Source organism: Ceratotherium simum, chromosome 8, assembly GCF_057802395.1.
Source record: "Ceratotherium simum simum isolate JZ-2026a chromosome 8, ASM5780239v1, whole genome shotgun sequence".
Lineage (NCBI taxonomy): Eukaryota > Metazoa > Chordata > Mammalia > Perissodactyla > Rhinocerotidae > Ceratotherium > Ceratotherium simum.
The window spans coordinates 61,946,099-61,962,102 of record NC_141907.1 but is presented as its reverse complement, the minus strand read 5'-3'; the positions used below and the strand labels follow the sequence as shown (position 1 = coordinate 61,962,102).

Genomic DNA, 16,004 nt, shown 5'->3' with positions numbered 1-16,004 from the left:
TTCTTGAAGGCAGAAGATATGAAGGTCTGGGTGGTACATTGAGATTTCAAGGTTAGAACTAAAGTGACTGAAGATTGTGATAGGATAAGGTTTTCTTGATAAAGTTTTTGAAGTTTTATTCCACATCAAGATATATGTCCACCAGGGCTAGGACAAGAGCAAAAACCAGTGTTTGGTAAAATTGGATCATCTACTTAGAGACAAATGCTTTTATTCATGATTAAGAAGCTGGTTCAGCATGTGTGGGATCAGGGGGTTTATGGGAAATCTATGTACCTTCCACGCAATTTTGCTATGAACCTAAAACTGCTCTAAAAAATAAAATCTATTAAAAAATGATTCACATCTTTACATATTTTAAATTGAGTCATTTAATAATTTAATGGTGTCTAATTTATGAAACTCTGAACTCACAGCAGTTTCCAGGTAAGATGACCATCAATAAACTGAAAAGACCGTACTTAGTACACATTCAGTTAGTCAGAACTCTTGACATCTTCAGCTGGATATTATGTGTGGTTTGTCATGGGGTTAGAAAGGGGAGGGGAATGCAAGGGTTATACCAGTAACATCAACACTTCGTTGGCCTGGACCCTAGAAAAATAAAGCCTAAAGAACAAAAATTTTGTAGTGTTCATCCCTCAGCAACCAATCTATTTGGCGACAGACCAGCTAAAATAGCCGATGGTGCTTGATGACTTTATAGCCATGAACGTTCTCCAACTAAGTCCACCTGCTCACCAGAGCAACTTCTGACTGTCATTTGGTTTTCACTTTTGAGGTGCCTATTGGGAACGTCTGTACTTCTTATGATATTACAAATATATTCATCAAATGATACTATATATCTGAAAATCTTTTTATGTTATTCTCAAATACCAACTAACAGTTTGAAAATATTGAATGTCTCTTTCCTCATCGGTAAAATGTAGGGAGTAGATTAACTCATCTCTAAAGAGTTCCTTACTTCTAAAGTTCTATAGCTTTATAAAATTAGTTCAGCCCTAAACAAAATATTGAAATTATTTTGCCTGGATGTAGTTGTAAATATTAATGACATAGTACAGTGTTCATTCTACATTGTTAAAATTAAAAAATAGAAAAAGTTTTAAAAATAGATGTGTATAGTTTGATCCTGTGTGTGTATACTCTAATTTATGAATATGTATACATAGATGTATAAATAAGTATACACACATTTATAAATTAGATATGGCACTATGTTGGTTATTGATTGGTTATTATTGATTATTCCTCAGTAGTAAGATTACAGGTGATTTTGTTTTCCTCTTCTTTCTCTTCCGTAGTTTCTATTTACCAGTTGAATTAATTTTATAATAGGAAATAGCATTTAAATCTGAAAAAACAAAGTGACTTTATTTTGTAAATTATTTTAATTCAGCAATCTATGAAACCTAACACACTGAAGGAAGATCCGACAAGGGACCTCAAACAGCTTCTCCAAGAGTTGAGAAGTGTGATCAACGAGGAGCCAGCTGTGCCTCTGGGCAAGACCGAGGAAGATGGGAGAACACCGTCTCTGGGGGTTTCATATGTGGCTGTGTAAGACTGAGTATACTTCAGAATGGGAAAGCTTCTCTTATCAGTGGTTTGCCATTAAGTTGTCTGTGTGTTACTCTCTGAGAGGTTGAGGTTTAAATACCTTTGAAGAGTATCTGATGTTATCAGGGAAAACAATAAGAAAGTGGAGGAGTTAAGCAAAAGCAAAACAACTTGACATCAAGAGAAAATAATACAGTTATTCTATTCAGAAAGTAGTTAGGGCAAAGCATTACCCAAAGTTGCATTCATATAGTAATTTATAACTTCACCTCATAATCTTATTGGATTACCACAACAACTGTTTGAGATAAGACAGGGCAGGATTTATTTATCCTATTTTACAAATGAGAAAAACACGAGTTTCAAAAGATTGACTTGCCTACAGCCAACACAGTTCGATGTTGGAGCTGAAACTAGAACCCTGAGAACTGCTACATAACTCTCCAAGTGTAAGCTAATAGGAAAGGCCAGTTCACCAGCCCTTCCCTGTACATACCTGCAGAAATCAATGAGATTCTCATATTCTTTTCAAATAGTGTTTTAAAATTTTATTGTGTTATTAGATTAAAGCATTTTAATATGTTTTATTTTTAGTATTATAATGCTAGTTGTATACTAGTTGTTAGTATTATAACAACCTATTGTTATAATATTTGTTTTCTGGTTATATGGCAAATATCTAAAAGTAATAATTTCTGAAATAATACTTATATATAAACAATCTCCAGTTTCTTAAGATGTTCAATTAGTATATATTAAGGTAGCAAAATATTACCTGGATTTATTTAACTTTTATTAATAATATTATTAATAGTCATTGTAAAATATTAGTAACTGCCCAGTTACCAGCATAACATTGTATCCTCAGAATCACATCAGAAACATTTCATTGGCCCCTCTATCAAAAAATACTTACATGTGCAGAGCACTTTCATTCTTGTCATAACCCTATAATATGCCATCTAATCCAGGGCAGTATTATTAAGTATTATCACTTGACAGATGAGTAAATTTAGGCACAGATTAAGTTGCCACCTCCTATGAAGCAAAGAGGGAAAGCCAGAAGTAAAGTTAAAGCCCCTGCTCCCGGGACTAATCATTCCACAAGATTACCATGACTGCAGCCACTAATGATGGGCTTGAACTATATTGGGCTGTACTGAACATGAATATATTTGGTCCTTGCCTTTAAAGAGTTTATGTTAACTTGCTGTCATCCTACAAGTGACCTTGTCACCAAAGCCAAACTCAGCCTAAAGCTTTTAAGAGTCCATGGAATGAAAGCATTCTGAGTTGATGAACTCCAGGGGTAGCCCTTTGCAAAATTTGCTTGGAGGCCTAAAATCTACTGTTGTGCCTTAAAGAAGAGTTAAATACTCGTGAGCAATTGATTAGTCTAAAAATACGTGGAATCTGGAAATTGTCCTTTGTATAATTCACTGAGAGTTATATTTATCTATACCGAGATGATAGAGTAAGAGATTGCGTTACTGAATTAAGCCTGAGATTAGAGATATGCCATAGGTAAGAAGAATCTGAGATTCTGAATCTGATTAATTGTCCAACAATTTTGTACGTGACCAGGTAGTTTGGGAAGTCTGTTTGGACAGACTTGATGGGCATTTTGGGTTCATTGAAGGAAAGCTGTTGCATTATTTAATTGAAACTAAAAAGTGTCTCAGTGACGTACTAAAGTAATTTACTTTCTAGAAATCAACGTAATAGGCATTTTTTTGGTGCTTATTTTAAATTTTGGTGCTGTTTACCCAAATGAAGATATTTATATATGGTATGCCGTACCAAAAATGGAAGACTTTTTCTACATTTACACATATTTATAGTGGCTTACATAACTTTTGAAAGAAAGGTGGTCTGGAAGGAAATTAGAACAACCTCAATATAGGATTATAAGACTCTCCCTGAAAACAATTCTATTTTCATCAATAATCGAGTAGCTGAATTTTTAAATGAAATCATAAAAAAACCATAATGAAATGAAATCCATAACCCCTATACAAAGACAACTTCTGAGAACTGACTTTAACCAAAAAAGAAAAAAGACTAATATTAATTTGTTATTCATTTGAGATGCAGAGGCCACTGCTTGTAGATCTTCAGTAGCTCCTCGCTGTCTGCTGCATTTAAGTACCTGGTCCCTCAGTCTGACACTGAAGACTCTCCCTAACTTGTCACCAGCTTGCTTTACTCCTATATTATGCTCTAGTCAGAACAGACCACTCGTGATTCCCAGGAGTTCATTTCTTTTTGTCTTCAAGCTTTCTTCCATACTGTTTCCTCCACCTGGAAGAGCCAGTGCCCGAGTCTAACTCTTTTGAATCTGTTTGTCTAAAAGCAATTTTCAGAGGAACAATTTTGTTTTGTCACTAAGTTTAAATGAGTTGCATAGTCTTTAATTTCTTCTATCCCTCTACCAACAGAAGCAACAACTCATTAAGGGACTCCACGGAAGGCAGCAAGTCAAGTGAAACTTTTAGCAGGTAAGAAATGATCTTACCAGCCCCTGACTTTCAGAGTGTCCCCTTTCCTACTGTTCATTCATTAATTCAGAAGATCGTTAACTGCCCGTGGTGTGCCACACTGTATGGTAGGCCCTTAGAATGTAACAGTGAGGCCTGGCCCGGTGGTGTAGCAGTTAAGTCAGTGCACTCCACTTTGGCGGCCCGGGGTTTGCCGGTTTGGATCTTGGGCGTGGACCTACACACAGCTCATCAAGCCATGCTGAGGCGGCGTCCCACATAGAGCAACTAGAAGGATGTACAACTATCTACCGGGGCTTTGGGGAGAAAAAAGGAAAAAAAAGAGAAAGACTGTCAACAGATGTTAGCTCAGAGCCAATCTTCCTCAAAAAAAAAAAAACAACGAATATAACAGTGAGCAAGACAGACATGGGCCCTGTCCTCAAGTTGCTTACCATCATAAGGCATGTTTATTGACTGGCTGCCTGGAAAAAACACTTAACTTTTATCTTTTCTATTTTCACAACGTATAAAAAATAGAGCTATCAGAGCCCTTTTTATATCATAAGAATATGAAAATGAATTCTACTGTTTAAATTCCAGTTAGACAGAGGCTTATTCCTTGCTGTCTCTTCAGCACCAAGCATATTGCCTACCACATAGTAGCCATTTAGCAAATATTTGTTTAGTGAATGAATTAAGACAATGTTATAAATATTTTCTCCCTATCCCTGCTACTTGATCAATATACAGTGAACTTGAATCTTTCTAAATATATCTCTCTCTTAGCCTAAAAGAAGTGAGTTTTGATTTTTTTCTTAGCTGGTTGTGTAGCTCTCCGTTGTACCTGTTAATATCTATAGCTTTCTACTGCATATTTTTATTTTTACTATTTTCTGGGTGTTTTAGACTTATCCCTTTGTCGAGACTTTATGAGTGTAGGCATAATTATTCCCATATATAGGTTGGAAATGAAGACTCACATTGCTTAAGCAACTTGCCAAGGTCGTACAGCTTATGAAGAGTGGAGTCAGATTGGAACTCGGGTCTGGCTGGCTCCGGAGCTCAAGCTTGTGATGACTGCTGTGTTCTGCCTGTGTACCTGGACTGTGCTACCTGGGAAGGGGCCCAGTCCTAGGCCTGGGGCACAGAGGGGCTGCTTCCCTGGGAGAAGTAAAGCTCTGCGGTAGTTTGTCCATGACTAGAAAAATCTGCTTTCTTCAGCACTGATGTGTTTGTGAAGAAGAGAGAATGGTGAGGAAGAGATGGGACCTAGCCCCTTCCTGTGTTCAAATGAGAAGAAGAGATAAATATTTAATAGAAGCTCTGAAAAGTATGAAACATACTACAAAATTAAAAATGCATTTGAATGCTCTATACTATGGCAAATTGGCCATTTTTTAACTAATACTTAAATGAATGAGAAAGAATACCACTGTTTTACTACATTTCACTGTAATTGTAGGACCTATTCTTTAATCAACATCTTATGGTAATGTTTCTTAATCTAGAAACTTCTGCAGCCATGTAAGCTAAATCAATATAGTCTACACACCCAGAACAGAATAAAAAAGAAATGAGTAACTCTGGTATGTGGATTTGTGCTTGAATTATTCTGAGAGCCACATCTCTCAGAAGTTTTGTGGAGAATTGACTTTTCTTTTTCTATGTTATTATAACTTAATGAGCAACATTATGCCCTGAGAAGTATTTCCAATAAAGGCTTCAAAATATCTAGCTCCCTTTTACACATCTCCATATGGATATTTCAGGAGATGAAACAGAATGACCTAAAGATCATAATGACCAAAACTTAACAAAGATGGTCATTCCGCAAAACCATTCCCCTCCATCTCGTTCTATTTCTGTAAATGGCAGCACTGCTTTCCCGGGGCATCTATGCTTAAATCCTAACATTATCTTTGATTCTTCTTTCTCCCTTGTCTCGTTTCTCTAGTCACCAGATCTTATGAATTCTGACTCTAAAACAGTTCTGAAATCCATTTTCTTCTTTGCTCATCCCCTTGAACTGCCCATATTAATTTTCTATGGCTGCTGTAACAAAATTAGTGGCTTAAAGCAACACAAATTTATCTTTCTTACAGTCCTGGAGGCCTGAAGTCCTAAGTCAGTTTCACTGGGCTAAAGTCAAGATGTTAGCAGGGCCACACTCCCTCCAAAAGCTCTTGGGATTAATCCATTTCCTTACCTTTTTCCAGCTTCTAGAACTTTATTCCTTGCACTCTTTGGTTTGTGGGCTCCTTCTTCCATTTTCACAGCCCATAGCATCTTCAAATCTCTCTCTCTGCTGAGATCGTCACATCATCTTTCTTCTGTGTGAAATCTCCCCCTGCCTCCCTCTTATAAAGGCATTTAGGGCCCATTCAGATAATCCAGGATAATTTCCCCATCTCAAGATCCTTGATTTAATCACATGTGTAAAGTTTCCATTGCCACATAAGGTGACATTCACAAGTTCTTGGCATTCCCACGCGGATATATCTGGCAGCCGTTATTCAGCCTGCCACACTGCTTTAGGCCTGTTTACCTTTCTTATGGACTGTTGTGGTGCCTCGGCTGTGGTCACTGTGGATGTCTTTAAATCCAGTCTCTTGCACAGTCCAGTCACTTCTTCATATCAATTTCAAATTGATCTGCTTTAAGTACACCTCAGGCTATGTCTGTTCCCCAAAACCTTCAAAAGCTCCCCATTGCCTACTGCAGCAAGAACAAACTCTTTGCCCTGATAATGAAGATTATCCACAGTATAGCCATGACCTTCCTTTCCTGGGCTTTTCTCCTAATATAGCTATTCTCAAACTTTTTTGTCTCATGACCTCTTTGCACTCACAAATATCATTGAGGATCCTAAAGAGCTTTTGTTTATATGGGTCATTTCTACCACTATTTTAAGTATCGGAAAAGAAATTTTAATTTTAAGCATTTTTGGAATTTAAAACATTTTGATATTTATTCATTTAAAAATAACAAAGTACATATTATCATAATAACATTTTATTATGAAAAATAACTGTTTTGGGGCCAGCCCCGTGGCTTAGCAGTTAAGTGCACGTGCTCTGCTACTGGCGGCCCGGGTTCGGTTCTGGGCGCGCACCCATGCACTGCTTGTCTGGCCATGCTGAGGTGGCATCCCACATACAGCAACTAGAAGGATGTGCAACTATGACATACAACTATGTCCCGGGGCTTCGGGGAGAAAAAGGGAAAAAAAGGAGGAGGATTGGTAATAGATGTTAGCTCAGGGCTGGTCTTCCTCAGCAAAAAGAAGAGGATTGGCATGGATGTTAGCTCAGGGCTGATCTTCCTCACAAAAAAAAAAACAAACTTTTTTTTAAACAAAAATATCATTGAGAAGGTATTGTTTTAATATTTAATGCATGGCTTAATAAAAGATAGCTGGATTCTCATATCTGCATCTCCATTTAGTCTGTTGTGATATCAGATATCATAGAGCCTCTGGGAAACTCCACTATACTTGTGAGAGCCTGAGAATTAAAAAGCAAATAATATCTTAGTATTACAATAAAAATAGTGATGACCTCACAAACCCCTTGGAAGGAAACCACCTTAGGAACTACTGCCACGTTATTCTTGTACTGGTACCCAACCCACAAAGAACTATGTGGTTTATTTCAACTTACTGATTTAACAAAGTCTGATAGTTTTGTAAAGTGATAACTACAGTTGCTGAAAGAGGTTTGGTTTTTTTGTCTTTGGTTTTTTCATTTTTAAATATGTCATTAGGATTGTATCTCTTAGAATCTGTAAGAGAAATATTTGGGTTTTATAGCCATTATTATACAAAAGTGAATTTTCTAACCAAGATTATATATTGTAACATTTTGATTCTGCAAAACATTCATGGGCACTGGATGAATAAAGATAATGTAACTTTGAATCTCTCTCAGGGTATTTTAGGACTTCTGCAATTTAGGGTTATGACTGTCATCTTGAGTTTATATTTTAAGCCATCGCTTGCTTCTGTCCATAAATCTTAGCGCTGTGTTTGTGAAATGGAATGTTTGCATGACTGTTCTTATGCTTCCAGAGAGCCAGTCACATTGCATGCAGGAGACCTGGAAGATCCATCTAGTAGCTTCACATTCGCATCTGCAGGTGAGTTTGCAATGAAACCACAGAAATGGGGCCTGCTTAAAACTCTGCAGTGGCTCCCCACTTCCCTGAGAGTAAAAGCCAAAGTCATTACAGTAGCCTGGAAGTCCCCAGTAACCCTCTGCTCTCATTTCCTACTATTCTGTCTTCATTCACTCTGCTTTATCCACCCTTGAATTGTTCCTTGGACATGCCAGGCAGCTTCTATATTAGGGCCTTTACACCTGCTGTTCCCTCTGCACTGCTAACCCCTCACCTCCTTTAAAGCCTTTGCTCAGATGTCACTTTCCCAGGGAGACTTACTCTCCCCACCTTATGTAAAAATTGTAACCCTCTCACACTCCCCCTTGTCTTTTCTTTTTTTAAATTACACTTAGTATCTTTTAATATACTATGTAACTTACTTATGTTATTCATTGCGTGTCACCCCCTGCTAGACAAAAGCTACACAAGGACAGAAGTCTTTAATTGTTTGGTTCTCTGATATATATATCTCAGGTACCTAGAACCTTCCTAGCACATAGCAAGTGCTCAATAAATACTTATTGAATGGATGAGAAGAAAAGGAGAAGAGTAGAGACAGATGGTTCTCCATATGATTTCTAAAGACTGAGAGAATGCTCTCTATAAAACAAGGAGGTCAGGGAAGAGATTGAAAGATAACAGAATCTGTTGAAAAGCAAAATGGCATAACTCAGACTAGAAATGGAAGAGAAAAATTAAAACATTACAGGGAAAAGCCTTAGAAATCAAAAACTAGGATAGGCGTGACTGAAATCATAGTCAGGGACATGATGGACCCCCACCCCCCAGAAAAAATTACACAAAAAGAATTTTTTAAACTAAGAGAAACAGAAATTAATTATAGAGAATATGTTAGATTTGGAAGGCAAAGGCAAACCAACAGACACATAATCAGTCTTCCTATGGAAGAGAACAAAATAAATGGGAAAGAATGAAACTGAGAATGATGGCTGTTCAATAAAAGTTTAGCTATAATCTGGACAGTAATAATGTAAATAGGGAAAATGAGGTAAAAGAGGAGAAAAATAAGTTTCCAAATTTTTTTGTCTTTTATAGAAGAGTATCAATCAGGTCTAAAATCAAAACATAATATTCATAAATAAATACAAATTCTTAATTTTTAAATAATGTTTAACTTGTGAGAAATCTTTTAAGAACTAATATTTTGAAGAAAAGAGCATTTATTTGAAGTTTAACAATTCCTTCAGATTTACTTCATTTGTATGTTTTTACTGTGGTTTTAATGATTACCCAAGAGAACACATGTATCTTTGCCTTATTAGATTAATATAAATGAGTGCTTTTACCTTTTCTCATACACTGTGAGTACCTTAGAACATGTTGACTCTATTCACTATGCTTCCAACTTATGGTTGTCACATATTTTAATTATGAATGTAAATACCACAGTGGATTATTTGCATTGTTTTGTTTAGTTACTATTCATTTATCTATAGCCACATAGTTAACACTTTACCCTCTATCTGGTATCATTTTACTTATGCCTTTAATGTTTCCTTTAATGTAAGTCCTGCTCGTGACATATTCTCTCAGTTTCTATTTTTCTGAAGTTATCTTTATTTCATCCTCATTTTTGAAGAATATTTTTGCTGAGTATAGAATTCTAGGTTGACGTTTTTCCTTCACTTTGAAATTATTCCATTGTTTTCTGGCTTGCATTGTTTCTATTAAGAAGTCAGCTCTAAATTTAATTGTTGCTCATTTAAATATAATCTGTCTTTTTTGCCCTTTGGCAGCTTTAAGATTGCTTTTGTCTTTGGTTTGGTGTTTTTTGTGTCTTTTTTTAGCAATTATTCTTTATATGTCCAGGTACAATTTTCTTTATATAAGAAGAACCTGTTTGGGGTTTAGAGTAATGCCATTTGAATCTAAGCTAGCCTTGCCTCCATTATCCAGACTTTGTGGGTCCATATCTATTATCTGTACTTTTCCTCTTGGTTTTCTGCCATGTCATTTTGTCTCCTCATATGCCTGATTTTTATTGTATGACAGACATATATGAAAAATTGTACAGATGGTTTGAGGCTTAGAATGAGGTTACCTTCCTCCAGACAGCATTCATGCTTGCTTCTGGTACACATCTAAGGACACCAGCAATCCCAAAGCACTTTAATCCAGTCAGGAATTAAGATGATTTGAAGCTAGACCTCAGGATCCACAAGGGCAAGTCTTGTTCCTGTTCATCCTGTTTCTAAGGCATGGCCCTTTTCAGTTCCAACCCAAAGCCTTGAATATTTAACAGAACTTCCCCTCCCTCCACCATTGGGAACATTTTCTCCTTCAAGTTTGACTTTTTAAGAGATGCAATGTACTATTGTTAATTAATTATATCCTTTTAATTTTGTTCTTGCAAAATTTTAGCAAGTCCATCTGTGAAAAATTCAGCTTCTCGTTCATTCCATTCTTCTCCCAAGAAGTCTCCAGTTCACTCACTCCTAACTAGTTCAGTTGAAGATTCAGTAGGTTCCACATCACAATATAGATCCAGCAAAGCTGTTCATTCATCTGATTCTGTTAAAGGTAAGAATGGTCTGATATCACTGATGAGATTAATTGGTTTCCTACTCTGGTGAACTGAAAGTTCTTTTCCATTATCAGAATTAATAAGATTTTACATGGTGTTCTTATATGCAAGCTCTGACTGATGCTATGTAACTTAAGTGAGTCTTATTTAAATAGAATAGCTATTGTATACACACACACACACACACACACACCCCTTAGTAAATATACGTAGATATTATATGTAAATATTATGTCTTTCCTTCTCTGACATGAATAGTGAACTTTCTTCTCCATTATAAGATTTTGGGTCTTCTTTTAAATGGTGTGAGTGACTTTTCTTTCTTATTTACGTGCTCTAAAATCCTGGCTCTTCAGTCTCTGCCTTTGTAAGTGCACATATCTATCATACAAATTTGTTGAAATGTTCTCGTTTTTTAAATTTAAGTTCATTTGTTATTTGCTAAGACAGATGGGAAAATGGTTTGATGTAGAATAAGTGCCTGATAAACAGTGGACGTTAAATACATATATGTTGAATTGAACTTGAGATGTTTTTCATTATATATGACAGTGACTCAGACAGCCCCCGTGCTCTATGGCATCATTCCCTCTGATAAAGGATAAACGAGGCAAGTGGTTGCATCATTAAGTCAGTTCTTAGTCTTTTGAAATTCAATGCCTAACATGTATCTATATCCTAAAAAAATATGACAATCAGAACCTAATCACAGATTTTAGTATATTTTCTTTTTTATTGTCTTTTTTCTGAATTTTTGTCCTCCTTCATCTCTTATGTTTCTAAGTTATCCTTTAGTATTTTTAAAAATTTAGAGTAGCAAATTATTTAACTATTACAGTAGTGTTTATTGCAGGAGTAGAACAATGCTGCTGGTCACCTTGTTATTAATTTGTGGTTACATAATAGCATGGCATTTTCTTTTTTTTTTCCTATTGTCAGATACTCATCATACATCCCATATTTTATATTATTTATGTTAAAAATCTCTCTCTGAGAAATTGTTTTTTATCCTCTTAAATTAAAATAATTCCTAGACGATTGTCTGTAATACTAATATCTGTAATGAAAAGGGGGTTTTTTTTGTTTTTTTTTTGCTGGGAAAGATTTTCCCTGAGCTAACATCTATTACCAATCTTCCTCTCTCTTTTTTTTTCCTCCCCAAAGTCCCAGTACATAGTTGTATATTCTAGTGGTAAGTCCTTCTAGTTCTTCTATGTGAGCCACCACCACAACATGGCTACTGACAGACGAGTGGTGTGGTTCCACAACTGGGAAGCAAACCCGGGCCGTCAAAGTGGAGTGCGCCAAACTTTACCCACTAGGCCATCAGGGCTGGCTCTCAAAAGGGTATTTTTTGATAGGAAAATGAGCCATCAAAAAATATTTTCAAGATTAAACAGCAAGTCAAAGACTAAGAGCAAAATTAAAATCTTGAGATTGTCAATCAAGTATTTTTTAGAGGTCAACAAAACTTAGCATGCTTATTAGAGAATAGCTTACATGCTTCTAGCCCCTCTACATTTGCTACTGTCGCATTTATTCTAGGTTCACGTGGCCATGTCAACATCCATACTACCCTCTCCCGTCATACAACACCATCTTCATTGAGGTGACAGCAACTAAAATGGACACTTGGCCTCACACACATTAAAAAATGTTGCCAGTATCACTATTAAATCTTGCTCTTCCAAACCCTAAGGTTTGGTATGAAAAGCTGTCATTGATAGTGCAGAATGTACCATTAAACTTGAAGCGTTCCTCTCACTCATCCCATTTAATGCTACATAGTGGAATAATAGTAAATCAGATTGGTTTGAAACAAAATCAGATAAGCTAGTATTGCAATATTTAGATAAGACACCTCTTTATTTTAAAATAGTGTTTTAAAGTTTCCATTATTTTAAAGGAAATATTGTTTAACCTGTAATTGGAAGATTTCTAAAAAGAAATATTGAATAGCCTTTTAATGTCACATCTAAGCACTTTTCTAATAGCTTCACAGTCTCAGCCAATAGAAACAACAGGAAAAACATGCAGGAAGCTTCAGAACAGACTGGAAAGCTTGCAGACTCTGGTAGAAGATTTACAGATGAAGAACCAAGGTACAGTGTACATTTTTGGAGAGATCTTCCTTGCTCAAAAGAATATTCACCTTCCCTTCAGGTTAAGCCTCCTATCTATAGACCCACTGAAAAGGATATTGAATTAGCAATTTAGAAACCTTAGTCAAAATATGAGGGTCTTAATTAACCATGACTAACCCCTGATTAATTGGGTGACCTTGGGCAGGTCACTGTAGAGCTGCTCTAAATGTTCATCTAATAGGGATGATACTGCTGACCAACCTGCAATGGGACACTTGTGTGTGTGTGTGTGTGTGTGTGAGGAAGATCAGCCCTGAGCTAACATCAGATGCCAATTCTCCTCTTTTTTTGCCGAGGAAGATTGGCCCTGGGCTAACATCCGTGCCTATCTTCCTCTACTTTATGTGGGACGCCGGCACAGCATGGCTTGACAAGTGATGCATTGGTACGTGCCCAGGATCCGAACCTGCAAACCCCAGGCCACCGAAGTGGAGCATGCACACTTAACTGCTACGCCACCAGGCCAGCCCCCACGTTTTTTTGTGGTTGCTGTTTGGGTTTTTTTTTTTTGGTTTTTTTTGTTTGTGTGTGAGGAAGATTAGCCCTGAGCTAACATCTGTTGACAATCCTCCTCTTTTTTGCTGAGGAAGATTGGCCCTGGGCTAACATCCGTGCCCATCTTCCTCTACTTTATATGTGGGACATCTGTCACAGCATGGCTTGATAAGTGGCGCATAGTCTGCACCCGGGATCCAAACCTGTGAACCCCGGGCCACTGAAGCAGACTGCGAGAACTTCACCACTATGACACCAGGCCGGCCCTTGGACACATGTTTTGAGTAGTTTTTCACATGAGACTTTCCCACACACTATCTTTCTCATTTCTGTTAGGTCTGTAGACAAGCATTTGTATGACGTTAGCCAGGATAAGATGGCAGTCAAGAGCCAGAAAACAAAATTACGGTATTTAGCCTTACATAGAATTTAAATTAGCATGGGCTATAAGAGACTATGCCACTCAATGAATCACTAAATAAAAAGATAAACTACTTATAAATATACAAAAGCTATTTGAATGAGAAACTATTGTACTCTGCAGATGATAGGCAACTTTTTGGGTATCAGTTCTATGTGGGTGTTCCATGCATATGGAGGATATGGATATTTTCCCATGGATTTAGGAGGGCTATCATGTTTTATACTTTTCTGATATAAATTCATGAATCTAGGAGCCTTTGTCAGAGAGAAATTAATTTTGGAGTATCCATGTTACTCTTATTCCATCTTTCTATCTCTAGAGAATATAAGTTGCTAGATGAAGGATAATAAATGTTTTTCTAAGAACAAAATCCTTATAAAATAAGTTTAACCTTATTAATACTAGCAGTTGCTATTAGCATTTATTGAGCACTTACCTGCTATATGCTGGGCCTTGTACTCAGTGCTGTACTTATGTTTCTTCGTGGGAGCCTCATGATGACACTGGGAGGTGGGTACTAATATTATGTCATTTGAAAATGAGGACACAGAGATAAGATCGTAGTCAGTCAATAAGTTCTAAGTCATATGCTGAGTAATAGAGCTGACACTTGATCCTTGCAATTTCTGATTCCAAGATTCACATTTTTAATATACTAAAGCTATAACAAATTGTTACTAAAGAAAATTCCAAATCCCTTATGATAACCCCAGATCCCTGTGTATATAAACATCAAGAAAAATGTGTGATTTTAAGTTTATTGTGAGTTTTTTAAGGAAGATGCGTTATCTTATTGGCCCCATTTTTACTCACACTTTGACTTATATTTCTGAGTTTATTTGAATAATGCCGCCATGTAATAGTCCAAATGGGAGACATGTTATATTTGTTTAAAAAATAAAAAGACCTTTTTATTGGATGCATTGTCTGTATGGGAAGTCTCTTGGATATTATGAAACAAATATTTTGGAGAGAATTTATCAAAATTTAAAGTGCACATATGCTGTGACCCAGAAATTCCACTTCGAGCAATTTATTCTACAGGAAATAATTGTACAAATGTATAGTCTGTTTACAAAAGTACTTCTATAGCATTGTTTATAAACGAAAATAAGAAAGCATCTTTTAAAAATTTATTTACTAACATGTTGGTACATGCATATAATGGAATACTATGCAGTCATAACAAAACATCTTCCCAGCTGAACTGGAAAGGTTAAGTGAATAAAGCAAGCTCCAGAACAGTTTATACCACATATTTCCATTTGTGTAAAGAAGAAAACTCCTGTGTGTGTATGTGTACATGATGACATTCACCAGACTGTTTACAGTGATGACCTCTGAGGGAGAGTTCAGCAGATTAAGAGAACAGAAACAGAGACTGACCTTCTTCCTTCTGTACCTTTCTGAGGTGTTCAAAGTATGTACAGTTAGAATGTATTACTTCTATGATAATAATTATCATGCTCACTTAAAACAACTGAAAAAGATTTACTCTTAGCTCTGTTTCATAACATAAATCTTTTTAAAAATGTGCTACTTTGCAATTTTTAAGAACTTCTTGAGCTCAGAATGTATGTATTGTATAGTGGCAGCTGACCTTTTAAGAAGAACATAATAGAATGTAAAGCCTGAGTAAATGTTGCTATTCTAACTTTATTTTATCAACATTTTCAGCAATGTCTTCAATGATCAGAAATCAGGAAAAGAGGATACAGAAAGTGAAAGATCAGGAAAAAATGTTACTAAAATGATACATTGCTTGCCTATTCTTTACAGAGGAATGATGCCCAATTAATTGTGGTGTTACTTATAATTAGTGCCCTGTGTACCTTTTTCTTTTTATGTGAAAATTTAATAAAAGATACCCTGTCCTGTAAACTCTATTTTGAAATAAACTATTCTTGAATGCTCTTACAGTAAAACTTCACACAGTACTAGCTAGATGCGAAAGTATTCATACCTTAAAGATATTAATTTGTGCTAATACCGGTGTGTTGAAATAATTACATTTTTTAAAATTATCTTTAGTGGTGCTGAGGCGATAGTCATTTTTTTTTTTTTTCAGCTTATAAAAACTCCTTTCACGTGAAGGTGAAAGATGTGGTATAATGTCCAGAACATAGGACAAACTCCAGCGTACTGACAGGGATTCCTTTGGTGATCCTGAACTCACTGTTTGTTCTGTCAATATCAGT

At 36.2% G+C, this 16,004-nt stretch overlaps 1 protein-coding gene across 8 annotated transcripts in view; it reads left to right on the top strand.

Annotated features, from left to right (window-relative positions):
- Positions 1-15,692, top strand: part of CCDC158 (coiled-coil domain containing 158) — a 107,445-nt gene extending 91,753 nt beyond the window's left edge. For 6 of the 8 annotated variants that reach the window (XM_087434447.1, XM_087434448.1, XM_087434451.1 and 3 more), the window contains 6 exons: positions 1,403-1,563; positions 4,002-4,061; positions 8,110-8,177; positions 10,581-10,739; positions 12,746-12,845; positions 15,484-15,692. In XM_087434447.1, the coding sequence (XP_087290573.1) occupies positions 1,403-1,563; positions 4,002-4,061; positions 8,110-8,177; positions 10,581-10,739; positions 12,746-12,845; positions 15,484-15,604 (669 nt within the window). In that variant the 3' untranslated portion in view covers positions 15,605-15,692. Of the gene's footprint in view, positions 1-1,402; positions 1,564-4,001; positions 4,062-5,004; positions 5,625-8,109; positions 8,178-10,580; positions 10,740-12,737; positions 12,846-15,483 lie in introns of those variants that run through there. The other 2 variants (XM_087434450.1, XM_087434452.1) reach the window with 2 other exon arrangements.
- The last annotated feature ends 312 nt before the right edge of the window (positions 15,693-16,004 follow it).